Source organism: Python bivittatus, unplaced genomic scaffold (assembly GCF_059951505.1).
Source record: "Python bivittatus isolate LINGU-HERP-01145 unplaced genomic scaffold, Pbiv_v1 ctg000980_np1212, whole genome shotgun sequence".
NCBI classification, from domain to species: domain Eukaryota; kingdom Metazoa; phylum Chordata; class Lepidosauria; order Squamata; family Pythonidae; genus Python; species Python bivittatus.
In genome coordinates this window covers 43,010,095-43,028,030 of record NW_028277125.1, presented here as the reverse complement: position 1 = coordinate 43,028,030, position 17,936 = coordinate 43,010,095, and the positions used below count along the sequence as shown (strand labels likewise).

The window sequence follows — 17,936 nt, the reverse complement described above, 5'->3', positions numbered from 1 at the left end:
CTGAAAAAATTAAAGCCCTTGACTGGGTTCAGATTCAAAGCTATTGAATCTCTCATTACTGCATGCGGGTATGTTGCATTTGAGAATTTTCAAACATCCTGCAACCACAAATAAAGTCCATGTTGGAAAGAGCCCAATCAAAAGAGAGGCTCTTTTAAGGATATTACTTTTATTGCTCAAAATACAAACCAAACTCCATCCCATCTCTGACCGGCCGCTTCTTTACAGGACTGGTTTACGACAATGTCTTTGTTACCATTTTGTCTTTTTCAGGATACCTGTTACGCTACCCAACCACAATTCCCATAAAAGCTGCACGGCGTCGAAAACATAAAGAACTTTTTCCATCTCTATCGTGGACTCTATAATTTTCTAGTTCTATGGGTTTTACGAAAGCATATTAAGTGGATGACGTCATCTCTCGTCTTCTTAGCGCAACGTCATATCCTTGCGACTCCAGTCTCTAAGCAACGCAGAGATGCGTCTATTATGGCAGCGAGGAGGCTCTTATTCTCATTCCTGCTCTTGCTGTCGGAGTTGTGGTGGGAGTCCGAGACTGACAATGTCACTCTAAAAGCAGAAAACTTCTCCACGGAGGAAACGCCCCTCACCGGGACGCCTCCCAGCGGAACTTCCGACGTGCAAACAGAAGAGGGTCTTGGACCCCGTGTTGGTGAGCGGGGGAGAGTCTGGGCTATGACTCAGAGGCGTACACTCCTCTTCCCCTTCAAGCGAATCATCCCCTTTATCATCGACTTTTTTTGTTCTGATTTTTTGCTTTGTTTTTAAAATCTTCGCTCATGCTGCTTCTTTCCCTCACAGATGCTTTGTCAGACTGCCCCTGTGACCTGCATCCAGGCTTCTGCGACCTCAATTGCTGCTGTGATTCACATTGTGGTTCAGAATGCAACCTGGGTGCGCCTGGGTGCCCCTTCTCTTTCTGTCTTCCAGGCAGTACCAGGTGAGATGGCAGCTTTGGAGATTTTTTTTAGGTTTCTAGACATCCTACCAAGACCAGAAGCTTCAACTGGTCCAGAATGCAATGGCATGGACAGCCTTGGTATGTCTGTGTGACACATCTGCCTTGTGAGCTGCACTGGTGCTTCCAGGTGCAATTCAAGGTGCCCGCCATCACCTATAAAACTCCACATGGCATAGGGCCAGGTTGTTTGAGAGACCACATGTCTCCCATGGTTGCTGCCTGGCCAGAACCCATGCTGGGTTTCTTTGATTAAACAATGCCATCTATTGGGATCCAGGAAGTGTGCCTTCTTTGTGGTGGCACCTGCCCCCTGGAATGAGATCTCCTCTGAAATCCATGTGGCTCCCACCCTGTTGGCATTTTGTAAGATCTTAAAGACCTGGTTGTCCTTCCAGGCCTTGGGTTAATATGAATGGAGCCTCTTGTTAGATGTGTTTTTGTCTAAGTTTTTGTACAGAATGACTGGATCCCATTTTGTTCTGTATTGTTTCTATTGTATATTATATTGTGAACTGCTCAGAGTCAGGCAGCACACACATATATATATGTATGTATGTACGTACGTATGTACGTATCTAGAAAATATGTTGCCCACATATTTGTTTTTGTGATTGTTAAAAAAAAATAGCACAATTTTGGAATGGGAGCTGCAGCTCTTTATCTGCTTTTAATGTTAAGTTTTGTCGTTTACCAAAAACTAAGTAACTCTTGAATTTAGCTGTGTGTTTTGAAAGTCATTGTGTGGTATATATTATTAATTTGAGTTTGCTTGAATAATATTCTTTAAGATAGTTTTCTGTATTTGTATTTTTCCTTAGAGTTGTGAGTCGGGTATGTTTGGAAAAGTCCCTCATTTTCCGAAATAACACTCCCTTCCATACTGAAGTCCTTCCAGGTCCTGATGGATGTGTATTACTCTTCTGTGTACAGTTAAATGATTGTAAGGTTGGCTTTTTCTCTACAACAAATTATACTCTTTGATTGCAGCTGTTTTCTGAATCTAATCTTAGGAATAGATATACAAACCATAATTAATGCTTATTTTCTGAAGATAATAGGACAATATAGTGGGTTTTGTTTATGTAGTTTCATTTTCAAACCTTGTGAAATGGATGCATTTTTCATTTGTTATTATGGTATCGATTTTTCTAAACACTTTCCTTTTCTCTCTGTTTTTCTGATAGACAATATTCTAACAGTTGGACATTGTTTTACTATCTCCTCTTCCATAAAAATAAACACAGAGTATTAGAAGAATATCTTAATTTAAATGTATAAATAGTATAGTATTATAATATAAGTAGTATATAGTATAATGCACTTGCTTTTCTTAGGAATAATTTTGCTGATTCCTATTCCATTAATAACTCATCTAGGAAAATTTGTACACATAATACTATGGTTTTATAGTTAATTTTTGAAAGCCACCATAAAAAGGATCTGTTTTCTATTAGAGATAGACAACTGATACTCTGGATGTTTCCAACTATTGTACTTATTATCACAGATCATTCAGAATTCTATCTGGAGCTTAAGAGAACTATAGACAAAAAATATCTGAAAGGTGCTATCATCAGTATTTGACTGCAGAAATTCATAGCCAATTACATCCTGCTATCAAAGTGGCTTGACTCTGAACCATAGAATTATAGCCATTTTGTCTGTTACCAGATCATAATTTTGTTACTGTGTGTATTTGCCATTTTGCTAAAGTGCAGGTGATCTTTGACTTGAAAAATATAATCTGTTTATACCTTCTTCCCAAAATATCTTCCATGACTCTATTTTTGCACAGATGCACAAATGCTTCTGGCCTAAACCAGTGAGATGGACAACCAAGGAAGTTATATACAGAGAAGTTATATACAAGGCCTCTGAGAAAGAATGGGAAAGAGCTTTTAAAAAGTACCACGTCTTATAACAGGGCTTGAAAAAATAGAGAGAGAGGGAATTACATTTATTGCATTTGCAATGTGGGATGTCATTTTAACACTGTGATGTTACTGTTGTGCTTCTCTCCCACATTTCTATTTTTAGCCACACTGAACTATTTACAAGTGCCACAGATGGTGACAGAAGTAAATTTTCCAGTACTTTCAGCACAATATGGAGGGTCATCATTCATCCCTCTGGAACAAGTTTGGTCTTCTCCATCTGCCTTTTATCAAGTGAGTTGGTTCTTGGCTGTTTTTTTTTTAGATATTTTTAGCGGCAAGTGCTAGCAATTCTGAAGCAGGCCAAATTTAGATTTTCCTGCTTAAATTTTAGCCTTTCTCCTTTTCCCAACAAGATGAGACTTGCCTAGTATCTTGCAATGTAAGCTTATTTAAACATCCAACCTTGTGAAATAAATGAAAAATGTTAGCTTGCTTTAAAGAGTCTATCTGATGGTTAAGTTCTTTTTCTATAAGGGCTATGCTAGGAATTAGTCTTTTGCAACTCTTCTGCTTCCATTTCAGGTGGGGGACCCAATTCAGATTTACTTTGCTGCATCATCTACACTAAGTGTGCTTAAGCAGCCTGTGGGCATGGGAGCTAGCCAGGTTTGCACTGATGAGAATCCTGCTGGTGAGCATTGAGATTTTAGCAAAATTCTAACAGTTCACAAAGTTTATCTGGGTTTGGTAGCTGATTACAGATAGTCCTCTGTTTACGACTAATTGTTCAGCGACTGTTCAAAGTCATGACGGCTTTGACCAGTCCTTTTGGCAACTGGCTCATAGTTACAATGGTTGCAGTGTTCCGCTGTCAAGTGATTGCCATTTGCGACCTTCACTGCCAGCTTCTGACAAGCAAATCATTGGGGAAGCTGGCAGGAGGTCACAAATAGTGACCATGTGATGTCACACTTAACACTTATGTGGGATTCGTTTAATGACCACAGTTGGAACTGCCGCAACTGCTGTTGTTAAGTTGGTGTGGTCATGTGACATCACACTTTACAACTGCATCGCTTAGTGACGGAGTTGCTGGTCCCAATTACCATTGTCAAGCAAGGACTGCCTGTATTGTTTCTAGAAACCACCATATTGGGCTTCTTACTTCCTGCCCAATTGATAGCAAAAATAAATATATTATTTGATTCCTGGTAAATGGATGGGTGAGCAAATTTAGAAGAGAGAAGTAGTATATGGTACATAATGATCTTAATTGTGAGGCCATGGCTGGGTTCACATAACATGCTGAGCTATATGCTAGCCAACTACATATTAATCAAGTCAAGTGTGTTGTACAGGTCTAGTCCATATGCATCCCAGGACGCGAACAGCCTAACATTTTTGGAAAGAAATGCAGTCTGCTTTCCTGTATTGCCACCACTGTACTGACTGGTGGAAAACTAAATGGTAGTCAGAGCTAAACTCCTGAATCAACTTTCAAAGTCTGTAGGGCATTATTAATTGTCATTCTTGAATACTGCTGTCATTGTAGAGAAGCAGAGACAAGTAGGAACATGGTTCCTTAAACAGTAGCCCAGCATAGAAAGACATTTCTAATAATAGTAATAATAATAACAACAACAGCACAATTCCAGATGCAGTATCAGATTCTGGAAGAAAAATAGAAGCTTAGCCAGGCAAGGGCTTCTTCAAGAAGGCAAGATATGCAGACTGATATGCATATTTTAAGACTAAAAGGTTTGATGGTCTTTTTTTTTATTGTTATAATTCTCTATCAAGTGACAAGCCTCATATTGCAATGTAGGCACAGTCTCTGAAGTACAGAGCTCAGTCTGTGAAACTTATAAAAGATGTACTGTAAAGTCAGCATTGTCAAAAAATAAGATTATGGAGTTTGCCTGATTATATTGTTAAACACACACATGGCAAATGTTAACTGCATTTTTGAACTCCTAAGTTGACATTTGCTGTTTGTCTGTTTTTCTTCACCTCTTATAGTGTGTTCATTTCTTAGGTTTCCTGGAAAGTAAAACCACCAGCTGTATTAGGATCCTTACTGACCTGAGGAGCAGTTGTACCTCTGACCCTGCATTGGATGCAACTTCATATTATCATAACTTCAGTGTATTGCAGGTGTGAAATCTGACCTACCAATAGGCCTATTATTTTGCTATTGAGGTGTAATCTTATTTATTATTCTTATTTTATTTGTTTATTTTAATGTATTGGCCAGCCAACTCCAGTGGATTCTTATGTATATTTATTAGTAAAAGCAAGCCTCTACTTTTTAAGCATCTGAGGAGGAGGAGGAGGAGGAGGAGGAGGAGGAGGAAGATTTGGTGATTACTTTCTTCTGCAGAAACTCAGAAATTTTGGGGAAAATACTAATATTATCTATTGGCCTGCTACTGGCAGCAATTCAAGTCCTGTAAAAATGTCAGGGGATTATTGTAAAATATAATTATATCAACTAATATTAAATGTTAGTATTCTAGGAAAAGAGGTGCTAATACAATTAGCTGCAACAAATGTTTGTATTATCAACAGAACCTGTGAAGTTCTGTGATAACTAACAGCTAAGGGTAGAGTCCTAACTTAGACATGGGGCTTTTCTAAAGATAAGTAGGGTGTTTCCCTTGTTAAAGTCAGGAATCTGTGGGGAGATTTCCACGTTAACAGCTTAAGCCAGGAGCTCTGTGGGCGAAGCCCTTTGGAAGCATTATGGGCGGGCCTCCTGAAGTAGATTTGTAGTTAAATCTTCTGAAGATATTTTATGGGTATGTTTGTGTGCAGAACTTCTTTGTAATTAATGCCTAGTAAAAAGATATATAAATGCAAGTAAAATAGAAAATGGACGTACACAGAGGCCTAACATCAAGAATGTCACATCCATCTTCGCCCTTTCTCTACATTTGTGCTCTTAGGGAGTAAGATTATATATAAATAGAAGGCTTAGAACTTAGAAACTGGTATGTAGGATCAAAACTTGCTTAATGTTATTTTAACTATTATCTCTCTATTTTACTTTCTTGGAGTGCTCATGATTCTTGTTGTCAGGTTTTTAATAAAGAAGAACTAAATGTTGTTATTACTCTCTAAATGAATTTCATCTTGTGACTTCCTAAGCATGGATATTAATTATTCCGTGCACTGAAGAAAGTAGAAAATAAGCCCAACAGCTCCTGTAGTGAAACTTCTGATAAGAAATAATTGTTCATGCATGACTAATCCACAGAATAACTTGATCCTCAGAGATCACTTGAAAGAGTTCTGGGGAGAGGGATATTGTTAGATCTATACCCTTACAGAAAAACCTGGCTATTCCTAACAAATCCTCCATTCCCACTAAAATGAGAGAACATTATGAGGAAGATTAGGCTGTAAAGAAAACTAAGATCTCACATTTGTGAACTGCATGGATTTATGGTGAAAAGAGGCATCTATGGTTTTGGTTTTGTTTTCTTTTTCAGGTCCCAGTCAGTTTTAGTGATTTTCAACTTTTACAGGTAAAATTATATTGACTGTTACTACTCTTTCCATTTCCAAATTAAGGAAATCCCACCTTGAAATAACATGGAATTATTTGGGCTAATGTTGCCTGGGAAAGGAAGTAGGGTTCTAGCTATATATTAAGAAATTAGGTTTGGAATGATACTGGATTATTTATGCTTGGCCATGACTTGATGATGAGATCAAAGGATTCAGTAGTTCAGAAGATAAGCAAACAGGGGAGTTATTGTGCAAATATATTTGGAGTAATTTTAAAAATGGCAAAATTCTCTGGTCTGAGTGGTTGTGAATGGATCACGTGAAGTGAACATAAAACATTTTTTAAAAATTGAGTATATATTTTCGTCATTGCTAGATCCACATCATCCCACATTCTGAGCCTGCAGCTCCTTGGCTGAATGGCAGTACATGCCACAACGTTGTTTCTGAGGTATTTTGCTACTTCAACAGTTGCTTTTGTCCATAATGGAAAAGTGTGGAAGTAAGCTAAAGCTTATCCGTGAGCATATCTTGTTTTTCACTGATCTATTTGATATGCTTCTAGGTGAATTATGAGGTGGAGTTTAATGGGATCCATGGAATCCAAAAGGTTTACATTGAGTTCAAAGTGGTCAGTATATCAGGAAATCCAGGAGTCACATTACAGCAACGTTTTTCTCTGCATTTTGGGGTCAGTACTTATTCTAGCAAACATCTTTAGCTTGTGAATGCTGGGGCCAAGCTATACAACTAAACTTTCTATTGCACTTATCCCAGTGGCAAGAGTTTCTGGGTTAGTATCTGTTGTGCACCTCAACAGTTTTGATGCTGTATAAATAAGATAAAATGAGCTGTAGCACCAAGCAAGCTTGTGGGCATGGTTCCATATCAATTTCTTGGCTTTATGTGGTTGCAGAAAGATATGTGTTGTGGAAGAATTACTGTAAGGGTGGTGTAGAAGTCTAGATTCTTCTCTGCTCCACCAGAGTTTCAGGTTTCTTAAACAAGAAAACTTTTTTATATATGACATTGCACTGTAGCACTGTAATGCAGATTAATATGGCAGCTAGGAAAGGATGCTATTTTGAAGTAGAATAGCAGGCAGTTTTAAATAACTTTGCTGATATTGAAGGGTGAAAGAATCCATTGTTCTGGAAACATTGCTATCTGGCTGGTTATCACTAGGAAAGAAAATTGACAATCTACATGTTGCTCAAATGCATGAGTTTTTGCAATTCACATTTCATTTAAAGAGATGTGTTTAGTTTGTTGTCTATATGCTTTTCATATGTTTTCATTATTATGCTGATTTATGATTTGTTTCAAGTATTATAATGTATTTTATTGTCTATCACTAGCCTAGAGAGCCTTGAAAGAAGAACACATTAGAATATTTTAATAAAGTTTTATAATACTGTTACAGGATAAAATACTTTAAATATATAAATTGAAAAGCAGGTAAACCTAAAAAATGCTAAAAATATATTTGGTTGGTATGAAACTCAGATGTGCCTAAAATCTGACCACTATTGCATACAGAAGTATGCATTTCCGGGCAGATCCTTCTTTTCTTCTCAGTATTTAAACATAAAGTGAATATTTGCTTTTTCCCAATTTTCTGTCATTTCCATGTGGATATCTTTCATCCATGGATGTCCAAGTGATATCTTATGAAATATTGTATTGTTTCACTCTTGGTTTATTAACCTCTCTGATAATTTCTGAGCTGCCTACAATCCATTTTGTGTGGTATTCCAGTTGGTTTGATGTGTTTTTTACTTAAAAAAAAAAGGTAAAGTCTTCTTTACAAATGGTATCTTCACAGACACAGCTACAGGCAATGTTCTTGCCACAGTACAAAAGTAGTTTGCTATTGCATTTTTCCAGGATATTTTTCAATTTCCCAGTCTACCCGATTTTCCTGGTACAGGATTCCATAATAGTCTCCTATCTGAGTACTGTACTAACAAACATAGACAAGGTCAATCAGATACTGCCACCTGCTGGCCACGTTTAAAGGAGTACTAGATAACATAGAAATGTGGGCATACTTGGCTCTGACCTGAGAAAGTTCAGGCCCATTTCTTTGGCTGCTAAACGTAACATTCTCTCACCACCCCACCCCTGCCATTTTTATGTTTCTTACAGAGCAGAAGACCTTCTTTCACTAAACGAAGAAGTGGAAATCCTGGCTATATCATAGGAGCACCACTAAGAGCTTTATATAATGGGATCCAGCAACACGTATCCTTTCTTGCTCTATATTCAGTTATATGTTTGCCAGTGGATGTTGGTATAAGCTTTAGATGATTGTCTGTTGGAAAGCTATTATAATCCAAGAGCACAATATAGAGAAGTTTCCCTTTCCTACTGTTCTTGAAATTAGAGCATAGTTGTATGAAAATAACACCTTTTGGGAACCAGGTTAAGAAGCTATATCCCATTTTTACCCACAACTGCTACTAAGAGTCTACTATTACCTACTTGCTTATAATTTCGTTCCTTATTATCTGAAGCCAGCAGAGTTACCTGCAATACACTGTTTAATCTAAAAGCGATATCCTCAGTTGGCAGTTTTGTAAACATGGTTTTACTGGAGTGAGAGAAATTGTACACTACTAGATCAAATAGCAATACATGCAAACAGTATAACTTGACAATTCAGTTAAAATCTAAATATGTGCAAAATACACATAGTAGGCTCATAGGAGAGCACATTATTGCAATACTGATATCAACCAGTGAGGGGTTTTAATGTCAAGAAACAACTTTATGAATACAATAGTTGCTTGTACTGTGACCGGTCTGATCAGCTGCCAATCTTTCCTATTTCTTTGTCTTATATAAGCAGCAAATACTATAGAAAGAGAGGAATTCCTGATAGCTAACTTACTACTGTAAAACTTTCTCTAAATGAGGGTTTGCCAAAAGAATTACAAAGAATTCTTCACAAAGAATTCTGGACTTCTTTTACTGGTTGAGCCAAACTTGCAAGCACTGGGTTCATCATTTTTTAAAGCTTAAACAGCCTGCTTTACTATACAGCTATTGATAAAATATTCAAAATACGTTCATGCCATGCTTTTAGAAATAAGAATAGGAAAAAGTTATATGTGGTGCCAGTACCAGTCTGAATTTTTTTTGTGACTCCACTATTCTCGTTTAGTTTCATAACACTCCCTTTTCTCAGGTAACCATTTTACAAAACCAAGCTAATGGCCAGTGCTCAGCAACTGAGAGATTTACAGTACAATTTGGGGAGAATGTAAGGACAGGCTGCCAATTCAGGTACATTTTATATAGTCTCTTATATTTTTGCTCTTCTTATCCAGGTTTCAGATGTATCTGTTTTGGCACGTGAAGAATTTTGCTAAGAAGTGTTGTCTCCATCAGATACTGCACGTTCATTGCAGGACTGATTTATAAATATTTCTGCAAAAATTCCAGATAATTACTTTCTGAGATTCCAGTTCTAAAAGGACTGCATCTTCATGCTGTCCTTTCTTCATAACTTAGCTAATTTTTCCATGTAGTTCTTTCTCACCGTGTTAATAGGAACAATTGTTATAGTGTTTAATATCTTTTTCTATATCTCTATATGGAAATTAAGTTCAACTGACATATGATTGCCTGGTCTTTTCCAGTATACCCTTCAGACCTGAGGAAACAAACTGCAGCCACTTGCAGGAGCTGTTTTACCAAGCCTTTGAAGGAGGACTCAGCACAGGGCATTTGGCCATAACTGGCAATGCTGATCCAAGCCATCCAGGGGAGTGGACCAGCATTTTTACCCAGAGGTGTAAGCTGCAGGTAATGTGAAAAATAGCATCCAGCTCCATATATGGTTTCCTAATATAAGTTTTGTCATGAGTCCCAAAACTTGATCTATCCTATTTTTTCAACTATATCCAACTAGACATATTGTGATTTGTCACAATCGCTGCACATTTGCAGTTTTGTACTCACAAAGAACTTTTTTGCTGGACCCATTGTCCCTGCTGTACATTATTTTGTTCTTCCCATGAATAGAGAGATGGAGATGACAGAACATTCTGTATCCCTTTGCAGTATTGTGAATTATGCTTTGTACTCGAACGTAAATATTGCAGTAATTCTGATCTTACTATTGCTAGTCAACAGGAAGTATTAGGGTTCCTGTTACCTAAATTCTCTTTTTCTTTCTAGGATGGGCATTGTATGATTCCTGTTTTCCTGGAGATTCAGGTGATATGGGCTAATATGGGCCTCTTATCTAATCCACAAGCTCAAGTATTGGGTGCACGGTATTACTATCTCTGCAGGCCTCTGAAGGTTAGTTACAGATAATACTGAATTCAAAAGTCATGCTAAACCATGATTTTTAACCACAGTTTGTTGAATAAGTAAAAATGGGCTGAGTTCACATATTATGTTAAACAAAATGAAACAAACTGCATTATGGCTTAACATGTTGCATGAACTCAGTGTCTTAAGGTTTTCTCATTTTATTTGGGTAGTTTTGAGCTAATGCAAAATCTAGTTCAGTGTTTCATACATAAGACATAAGAACATTTGGGTTCATGTGACTTTATGTGCTAGAACTGGTAACCAAAAAGGTTCACTCTTGAATTTGAACCAGAATTCCTTCTTACATCAAAACCTGAAAATTTCTCTCACTCTAAGCTCTAGTTAAATCAAGTAGTTCAAACCCATCTGTAACAGATTATCTTGATTTGTTCATGAATTAGCATTTACACTAATCAGATTATCTTAATTCAGACATTACAGGGAATTCTGGTTTTAAAACTAAAGGATGCTTTATTTCATCAAAGGAGAAGTAATAAGATGACAAGCATGTACATGTATGAATTCAGGACTTACTACAGCTTATGTATGGAAGATTAGAAGTGCTGAGGGTCTGAAGTGCCTATTAAATTTCATTTGTGCCTTAAGGGAGGAAAATTATGATAATAATGACAGAGGTTCTAATATTTACAATAAGTATTAAATAAAACTGTTGTGCCTTCAAGTCATTTTTGACTCCTGGCAACTGTCTGGACAAGTCCCTGCAGTTTTCTTGGCAGGATTTTTAGAAGCGGCTTGCCATTTCCTTCTTCCTTCCTTTGCCCAAAGTAACCAAGCTGGCTTTGTGCCTAAATAGAACACCATAGGGTATCATTGGTGAAATCCAGTTCAGAAGGTTAGAAATTATATTATTGGAAATAGTTCTGTATCTATAGGGTCTAAGTGAACCTGCTCTTTTGGCAGAACATTGTATTTTTTAAAGTCTAATTTCTTATGTAGGGTAGAGTTATCTGTTGCTACTTAATGACTTATGAGGGAAGCAACCTAAAGGCCCTTGGAGACAAAGTCCTGGGAAGTCAGAAAGTCTAGAATCTAGATGGTCTCTAGGTTCTGTGTACTTTACTTCTGCTTCTGTTTTTGCTTATGTGGTGGAGAAGGTAATGATAAGAATTCTAGAAAGATTTACCATTTTTATACCAATTCCTGTGTTATAAAATATCCTGTCTAGGCAGCAGAAATAATATTTGTGACACACGGCTACTTTTTTATATTCCAAATCCTTCAATAAATGGTCTTCTCTTAAATGTTCTATTCCTTTTAAGCTGAAGGAAACAAACAATAGTCTTGAATTATAACTAATAATAATTATTTCTCAGTAAGAAATGGAACAGTTTTATCCTACATTTTGTTCCTATCCATTTCTCTACACTCTTTCCTCAAGACACTGGATATAAGATAACAACTAAATAATGTTCTATATTGTTTTTTCTTTCAGTCTCTGGGTATATATATGAACATGTTGTCTTTGACAAGTATAGTTACCTTCACAGATGTTACCAAATGGCCAGAGTCACCACGTGGTCAACCTGAATTTTATAGGAAATTTCCATTTGATTTTTTCTTCCCTTTTAAAATGGCATTGAATGGAGTGAGTAGTTCATGCAACGTATTGGGTACTTTGCTGATGTCTTTAATGCTTTATGGAATATTTGTGAGCTGAAGATACATCCTTCTAATACAGAAAAAGAGTAGCATTTTGCGTAACACAGAATCAAAAATGGTTGCGTGATGAGAGTGTTTAAGAGACTAACTTCCTAAAGGAAAGACCACTGCAACATCTATGTGTCAGATGATTGAGATGTTTTTCAACCAGTCTCAAAGGTTGCATAGATTATGTGGACATGTTGAAAAACCAGTAGACCATAACAAGTTGATCATATGTATGCCATTTAACATTTACCCCCTGATGACAGCTGCAAGCAATTGTTCCATAAGTAATTGCTATATCTGTTTCGTTTATGGATGGGCTTTTGTGACAGGTCTGCTATCAGCCTGGGGAATGTAAGAGACAGGTTCCAAAGTGATAATGGCAGAGGTTCTTTTCGTGTTCTGAAGCTTCTGAATTCCTGTCATCTGTGCAACCCCTTGTCTTTCTTCTCCTGCATAAAGGTGCTTTAGCTTGAAACCAGGCATCTTTAGACTTCAAGAAAAATTTTCCTTAATCATGGAATCTTAGTATCTTTTTCAAGATGAATGAACTATATCAAAGTATGAAGAATCCTGTAATTTTCAGTATGCCTTTCTTTTCCTGTTAGGAGTATGATTGAGACATTTGATAAATTAAAACTCAGTAATTAACACAAATACTTACCTTCATAGGTATTATTTAAAAGCTAATCTTCTTTCAATTAAATAATGTTCATGCTGTTGTTGTTGTGACTGTTTATAATACTAGTTCTTCGCTCATAGGATGTTCCAGTCCTTCCTAAAAGAGTGAACCTGAGACATGATAACTAAAGCTATAATATAAGAAAATATAGCTGCCTTAATACCAGAATCACTCTTTAAATTGAAGTTATTTAATGCATACTACATTAATATATTAATATACAGTAAGTATTTGGTAAGAACTGGGAATTTTATGAGTGTTGTAAACTATGAACATTTCCACTCTCATGTATTACAAATATAATACAAATATAAGCTTTGCAATGGTGGCACACAGTGGATATGACAAATTGTCACTGATTATTGTAGTTTCATGCAGTAATAAAAATTCCAGCATGCTTTCTTTCATGCTTTGAATTTCCCTTTGCTCAAGCAGTTGGACTAATTGAATTCTTATGAATGATTGTTAGCATTTCTCAGCCATACACAAGAATGCTAGCCATTCTTTAATATTTTAAACCATATATGTCTTTAAATCTATTTGCTATCAAATCACTGTTACATTAGAACCACCCTTAACAAATGAATGATATCTTTGAGAAACAAGGAATATTATCATGGACTAACTCAGAAATGCAGTCCTACATTCAAATTATTTAGCTTTAGGTAGATTTCAGAATTCTACAGACTCTTTAATATAATAAAAACTAGGTTTGAGCTAATTTCACAAGAGGAATGAATAAAATAACAAGCATTTTAAACTGTTATTGGTCTTATCAAAACATGCATATACAGCAGAATAGATATTGAATCACCTCCCCACACCAAGCCTGTTTTGATGAAAAGAAATATGAACTGGAACAGATTTCAGGGTTGTAGGGGAAAAGAAGCTCCTGATGCACGTACAGAAATGTGCTCAAAGAAAGTTGGATTTAGCATTATATTTTTTCTGTCTTGTATCTTAGTTATCTATTCTGATATACATATTGTTCAGCTTTTTTACTTGAAAAAGTTCATAACATATCCATGATGATCAGCTGGAAAGAGAATACTTTTCAAACCTCCAGCTACCATTTCAGAATCTCTTTTAGTCCTATAGTAGACAAATACAGTGACCTTCTACCTTGTCAACTCTAAAATAAGGACATTGTATGAAAAATTAGTTTCAGAGTCCAAATAGGAGAGCTAGCAATTTATGACTTTCCAGTTGGAATGTGATACAGTAGTGCTTGGCCAAATGCCTGGCATCTGTTTTCAAGACACATGGGGTTATAGCAGAAGTATTGCTGGGGTACTTGTTCTCAGCAGTTGTGTTCATACATGCTTGCTTTTTCATAGTAAGCCCAAACAAACCACATTACACTGAATATGATGCTCTAGTTCACAACACTCTAAGACATGTGGTATGTTTGCTTTGGCTTACCCATTGCAGTTTATAATCCATAGTGTAACTCACAGGCTTAGCATATTGTTCAAATGCAACAGAAGTTTATACCCAATAGCCTGCTTTTCCTGATGGTAAGAAACTAAAGCAGTTTCTCTTGAGCATGTATGCACTGGCTATTTCTTTGATAAAACATAATTGAGCATACTATAAATAATGTGTGTAGTCTACATCTAATGTAAAATCCAATCTTTTGGGATACTTTGTGTGAAAGGTTCTACCTTGTTGCAAAGATATTGAGGCCTATCTGCATAATCATATTTAGTGTGTTTTAACTGCTTTTTCATATCCAGTCTTTTAAATCCTGTGTAATGTGTGTCAAAGAATGGATCAAGAGTACAGAATGTTATTTCATTATTAAAGCTAAGAAAGATTTAACCCTTTTGTATGTATATCTCTCTGTAAGGCTAAGCTGCTATGAGCTTCCAATAAGGAAAATCAAAATAAATAAAATATCACTGTGTACCATCATTAGAAAGGTTATAAAATAGGAGATACATTATTTCAGCATGTATCAACTTTATTCTGAGATATGGAAGTGAGAAGTGAAATTTCACAACTAATTATGTGAATTGGTAGAATTCTGTGCTGTTAAAAATTATTTTTCCTACTTAAATATGTTTTTCCTATGTTTTCTTGGGATGCTCAGCACAGCACCCAGAGTTAGTTCCCTCTCAGGTGTAGTGGGTGTGCATTGTGGCTCAAGATTTATATCACCAAATTACATATCTGATAACATGGCAATACAGGTTTTTTTAAAAAACGTTATGTAATGAAAGCAATAAAACAAATCAATCTTTATTACAACACTTTCAATATCTTCAAAAATTCTAAGCTGGATTGGAATTTTAACCTGTATCTTACCAATTATTTTAGATTTTAGAAAGTGATTTTTAAAAACAAAATTGGATTGAAATTTCAGTTTAGGATGATTTGATTAATTGGTACTGATGAAAATAATTTGTTACTTGGTCTGCACTGTTTGTAAGTATTTTAATTAAAGTATTTTTTTAAAAACTATGCTGCCTTTCTGTCACAACTCTCAAAATGATTACTTTTGTGCGAAGTCATTCCTTTTTTTTATGTTTATAAAATTTAGTTTGGTATATTTTGCTAACTTAATAGCATTAATGCTGGTGTGTGCACTCCCTTCTAGGTGTACGGTTTTTCCTTAGTACAGTATATTCCTCCATCAACATTTATTGTAGCAAGAGGCAGTCTTCTCACATTTAGCAAAAGTGTGGAGTAGCCATACTGGAATAGTAAGAGGACGTGATCACAGATTTTGTCACATTCCTCTTCATCTCTGTCATGCATTCAACTCTAAGAACCCATTTTATGCATTCTGAATTATTGTTTCCTGGAGCAGACTTTCAAGTACATTTGGCTCATTTGGTGCAAAAATCCCTAGTCATGTTTTATCAGAAGTCCTGTTTCAATAGATTTAGTTCTAAATCATTATTCTTAAGAATGCAGCCCTAGCTGTGTTATGTCCAGTGCACCTTAACTATATTGTTTATAGGTATGGTTCTCATATTTGAGAACTAGCTATTAAAGAGCATGTGATTCCTAATGGTAGAATGCATTTCTCTCACTGGGCTTTAGCTGTATAAGAGCATACAATAACAAAGTCCACCTTTGTTGACTTTAGTTGTTTAAGCAGGAGGCCAACTCCCAAATGGGTAACTACTGAGTACAGGCTGTTTCCTGACCTGCCCCATGTCTCAGAATAATCTTGAATGCTTGACTTCCTTTTGTCTAAAAGTAAACCAATATTCTGATGGAGCAACAAGATAACATATTAATACTTGGTAGAACCAACTTGTCACTTTGTCTTCTGGGTGGTCATTGCATACTATATACTTCCAGTCCAGACAGTTTCTATTTAACAGGGACTGCCCCTTCATTTGCTTTGAAATAACACTGTTTCTGATGTAAGCGCAAAGTCTTAGTTTTGTGAAAGAGATAGAGAGGCACTGAATGTTTTTTTAAGCTTTACACTCAACTGCATGACTGATCTGTGCTGAGCAAAGTGGAATGGCAGTGAACAGAACAAAGTTTTTAAATACTAAGACAGATTCAGTCAATTGCTTTAAAAAGGGTTTGTGGGAAACTGTAATAATACACAATCTATGATCACAGGATTATATGTAGCCCCAAGCCAATCCACAGTTCCAAGAGGAAAAGTTCTGGTCTCAGTTGTATATTAATTTTTAAAATCCTCTGAATCAGTATATGCATTTGAACCCAAAATCTTTTAGCTTTTTTGCATGTCCATCAAGCATGATAAAATGACCCTTCTTGTTCACATTTCCAACATAGATTTGAAGTACCTTTATACATTCTAGATAATTTTTCTGGGATCATATATCAACAGTACATCATTTTATAAAATTTCTCTTTAAGATTATAACATAGTGTAAATTTCAGTCCTTTCAACCATATATTTTCCCACTTTCATCTGTATATTTTAATTTTTTAGCTTATTTTATCATACATTCTTTCACTTGTTCTTCTGTTTCAGATTTCAATAAAAGTTCATACATTTTAGCAATTACATGTTCATCATTTGTACACAATTGTTTCAAAGTCATGCAGAAAAGCTAAGAGTTTGGGTTCAAATGCATACATACACTGATTCAGAGGATTTAAAGATAAATATACAGCTGAGACCAGAACTTTTCCTCTTGGAACTGATGGATAAGCAGTTGGGAAAAAGTCATGGAATTTTGTTTTTATATATGATAACTGCAGTGAGATTATTGTACACACAAAGATGGAAAGATTTGGCAATACCTATACTGGGGGAATGGTTGGTGAAGATGATGGAACTTGCTGAGACAGCCAAATTGACCTGTTTGATTAGAGATGACGGTATTTACGTTTATTGCTGACTGGAAACTCCTTATGGACTTTCTGCATAAAACATAAAAAATGAGTTTATGATGAGGATTAGCTAAAATAGATTATAGAAAGAAGAGACTCATAAGATACTTAGAGAAAGAGGTAAATCTTTAACTGTACTTATATCTGCTGTAAAGCTCAGAAGCCACTTCTTTGTATCTTTTTTCTTTTCTATTTTTCCTTCTTTTCTAGTTTTCTTTTTGCATTTTAATTTTTATTCGTTTTTAAAACTTTCAATAAAATTATATTAAAAAAAAAGTTTGGGCTGCCACAGTTCTCCAAACTAGTGCAAAATGATTTAAATCTATTAGCAATAATAGAAAGTTAATGATGTGATTATATTATCAACTACTACTCACAGTCTGTCAGGCCTACAGCTTGCTAAAACGAACCCTGGGCGATTTGAGAATAATTTTGCTTTCTGGTCCAGTAGGCTAAAGCAAGCAAGATTGCTGCTCGTTCCTGCGTAGACAGTCCTTACTCAGAACGGACACACTGACGGTCCCCTACTCTCTCTTCCTCCCCGTTTTCCGGTCTGTAAAATGGG

General features: G+C 36.0%; 1 protein-coding gene and 1 long non-coding RNA gene across 3 annotated transcripts; one reads left to right on the top strand and one right to left on the bottom strand.

Moving 5' to 3' along the window:
* The first annotated feature begins 460 nt into the window (after window positions 1-460).
* TCTN3 (tectonic family member 3) lies at window positions 461-15,497 on the top strand. 2 transcript variants are annotated; one of them, XM_015887486.3, is made up of 14 exons: window positions 461-673; window positions 823-961; window positions 1,801-1,922; window positions 3,020-3,150; window positions 3,442-3,550; window positions 4,895-5,013; window positions 6,351-6,386; window positions 6,746-6,820; window positions 6,935-7,060; window positions 8,518-8,613; window positions 9,560-9,657; window positions 10,014-10,179; window positions 10,555-10,680; window positions 12,149-15,497. In XM_015887486.3, the coding sequence occupies exons 1-14, from the start codon at window positions 490-492 to the stop codon at window positions 12,371-12,373; spliced, it is 1,752 nt and encodes a 583-aa protein (XP_015742972.3). In that variant the 5' UTR covers window positions 461-489; the 3' UTR covers window positions 12,374-15,497. The 2 variants fall into 2 exon arrangements, with proteins under 2 accessions (XP_015742972.3, XP_025020241.2); XM_025164473.2 differs by lacking the exons at window positions 6,746-6,820; window positions 6,935-7,060.
* On the bottom strand, window positions 12,832-17,888 carry LOC148213576 (uncharacterized). The gene is made up of 3 exons (XR_015794498.1): window positions 17,749-17,888; window positions 17,282-17,401; window positions 12,832-12,961 (listed from the first exon to the last, which is right to left on the bottom strand). It is a non-coding gene; the product is annotated as an uncharacterized LOC148213576 (long non-coding RNA).
* Between the last annotated feature and the right edge of the window lie 48 nt (window positions 17,889-17,936).

What these genes read in the sequence shown, in the direction of transcription:
- TCTN3 (XM_015887486.3), top strand. Translation starts at nt 490, where the DNA reads ATGGCAGCGAGGAGGCTCTTATTCTCATTCCTGCTCTTGCTGTCGGAG. An exon ending in CTCCATCTGCCTTTTATCAA is followed by an intron (nt 3,151 to 3,441) that starts GTGAGTTGGTTC and finishes CTTCCATTTCAG; the next exon opens with GTGGGGGACCCAATTCAGAT. An exon ending in ATAATGGGATCCAGCAACAC is followed by an intron (nt 8,614 to 9,559) that starts GTATCCTTTCTT and finishes CCCTTTTCTCAG; the next exon opens with GTAACCATTTTACAAAACCA.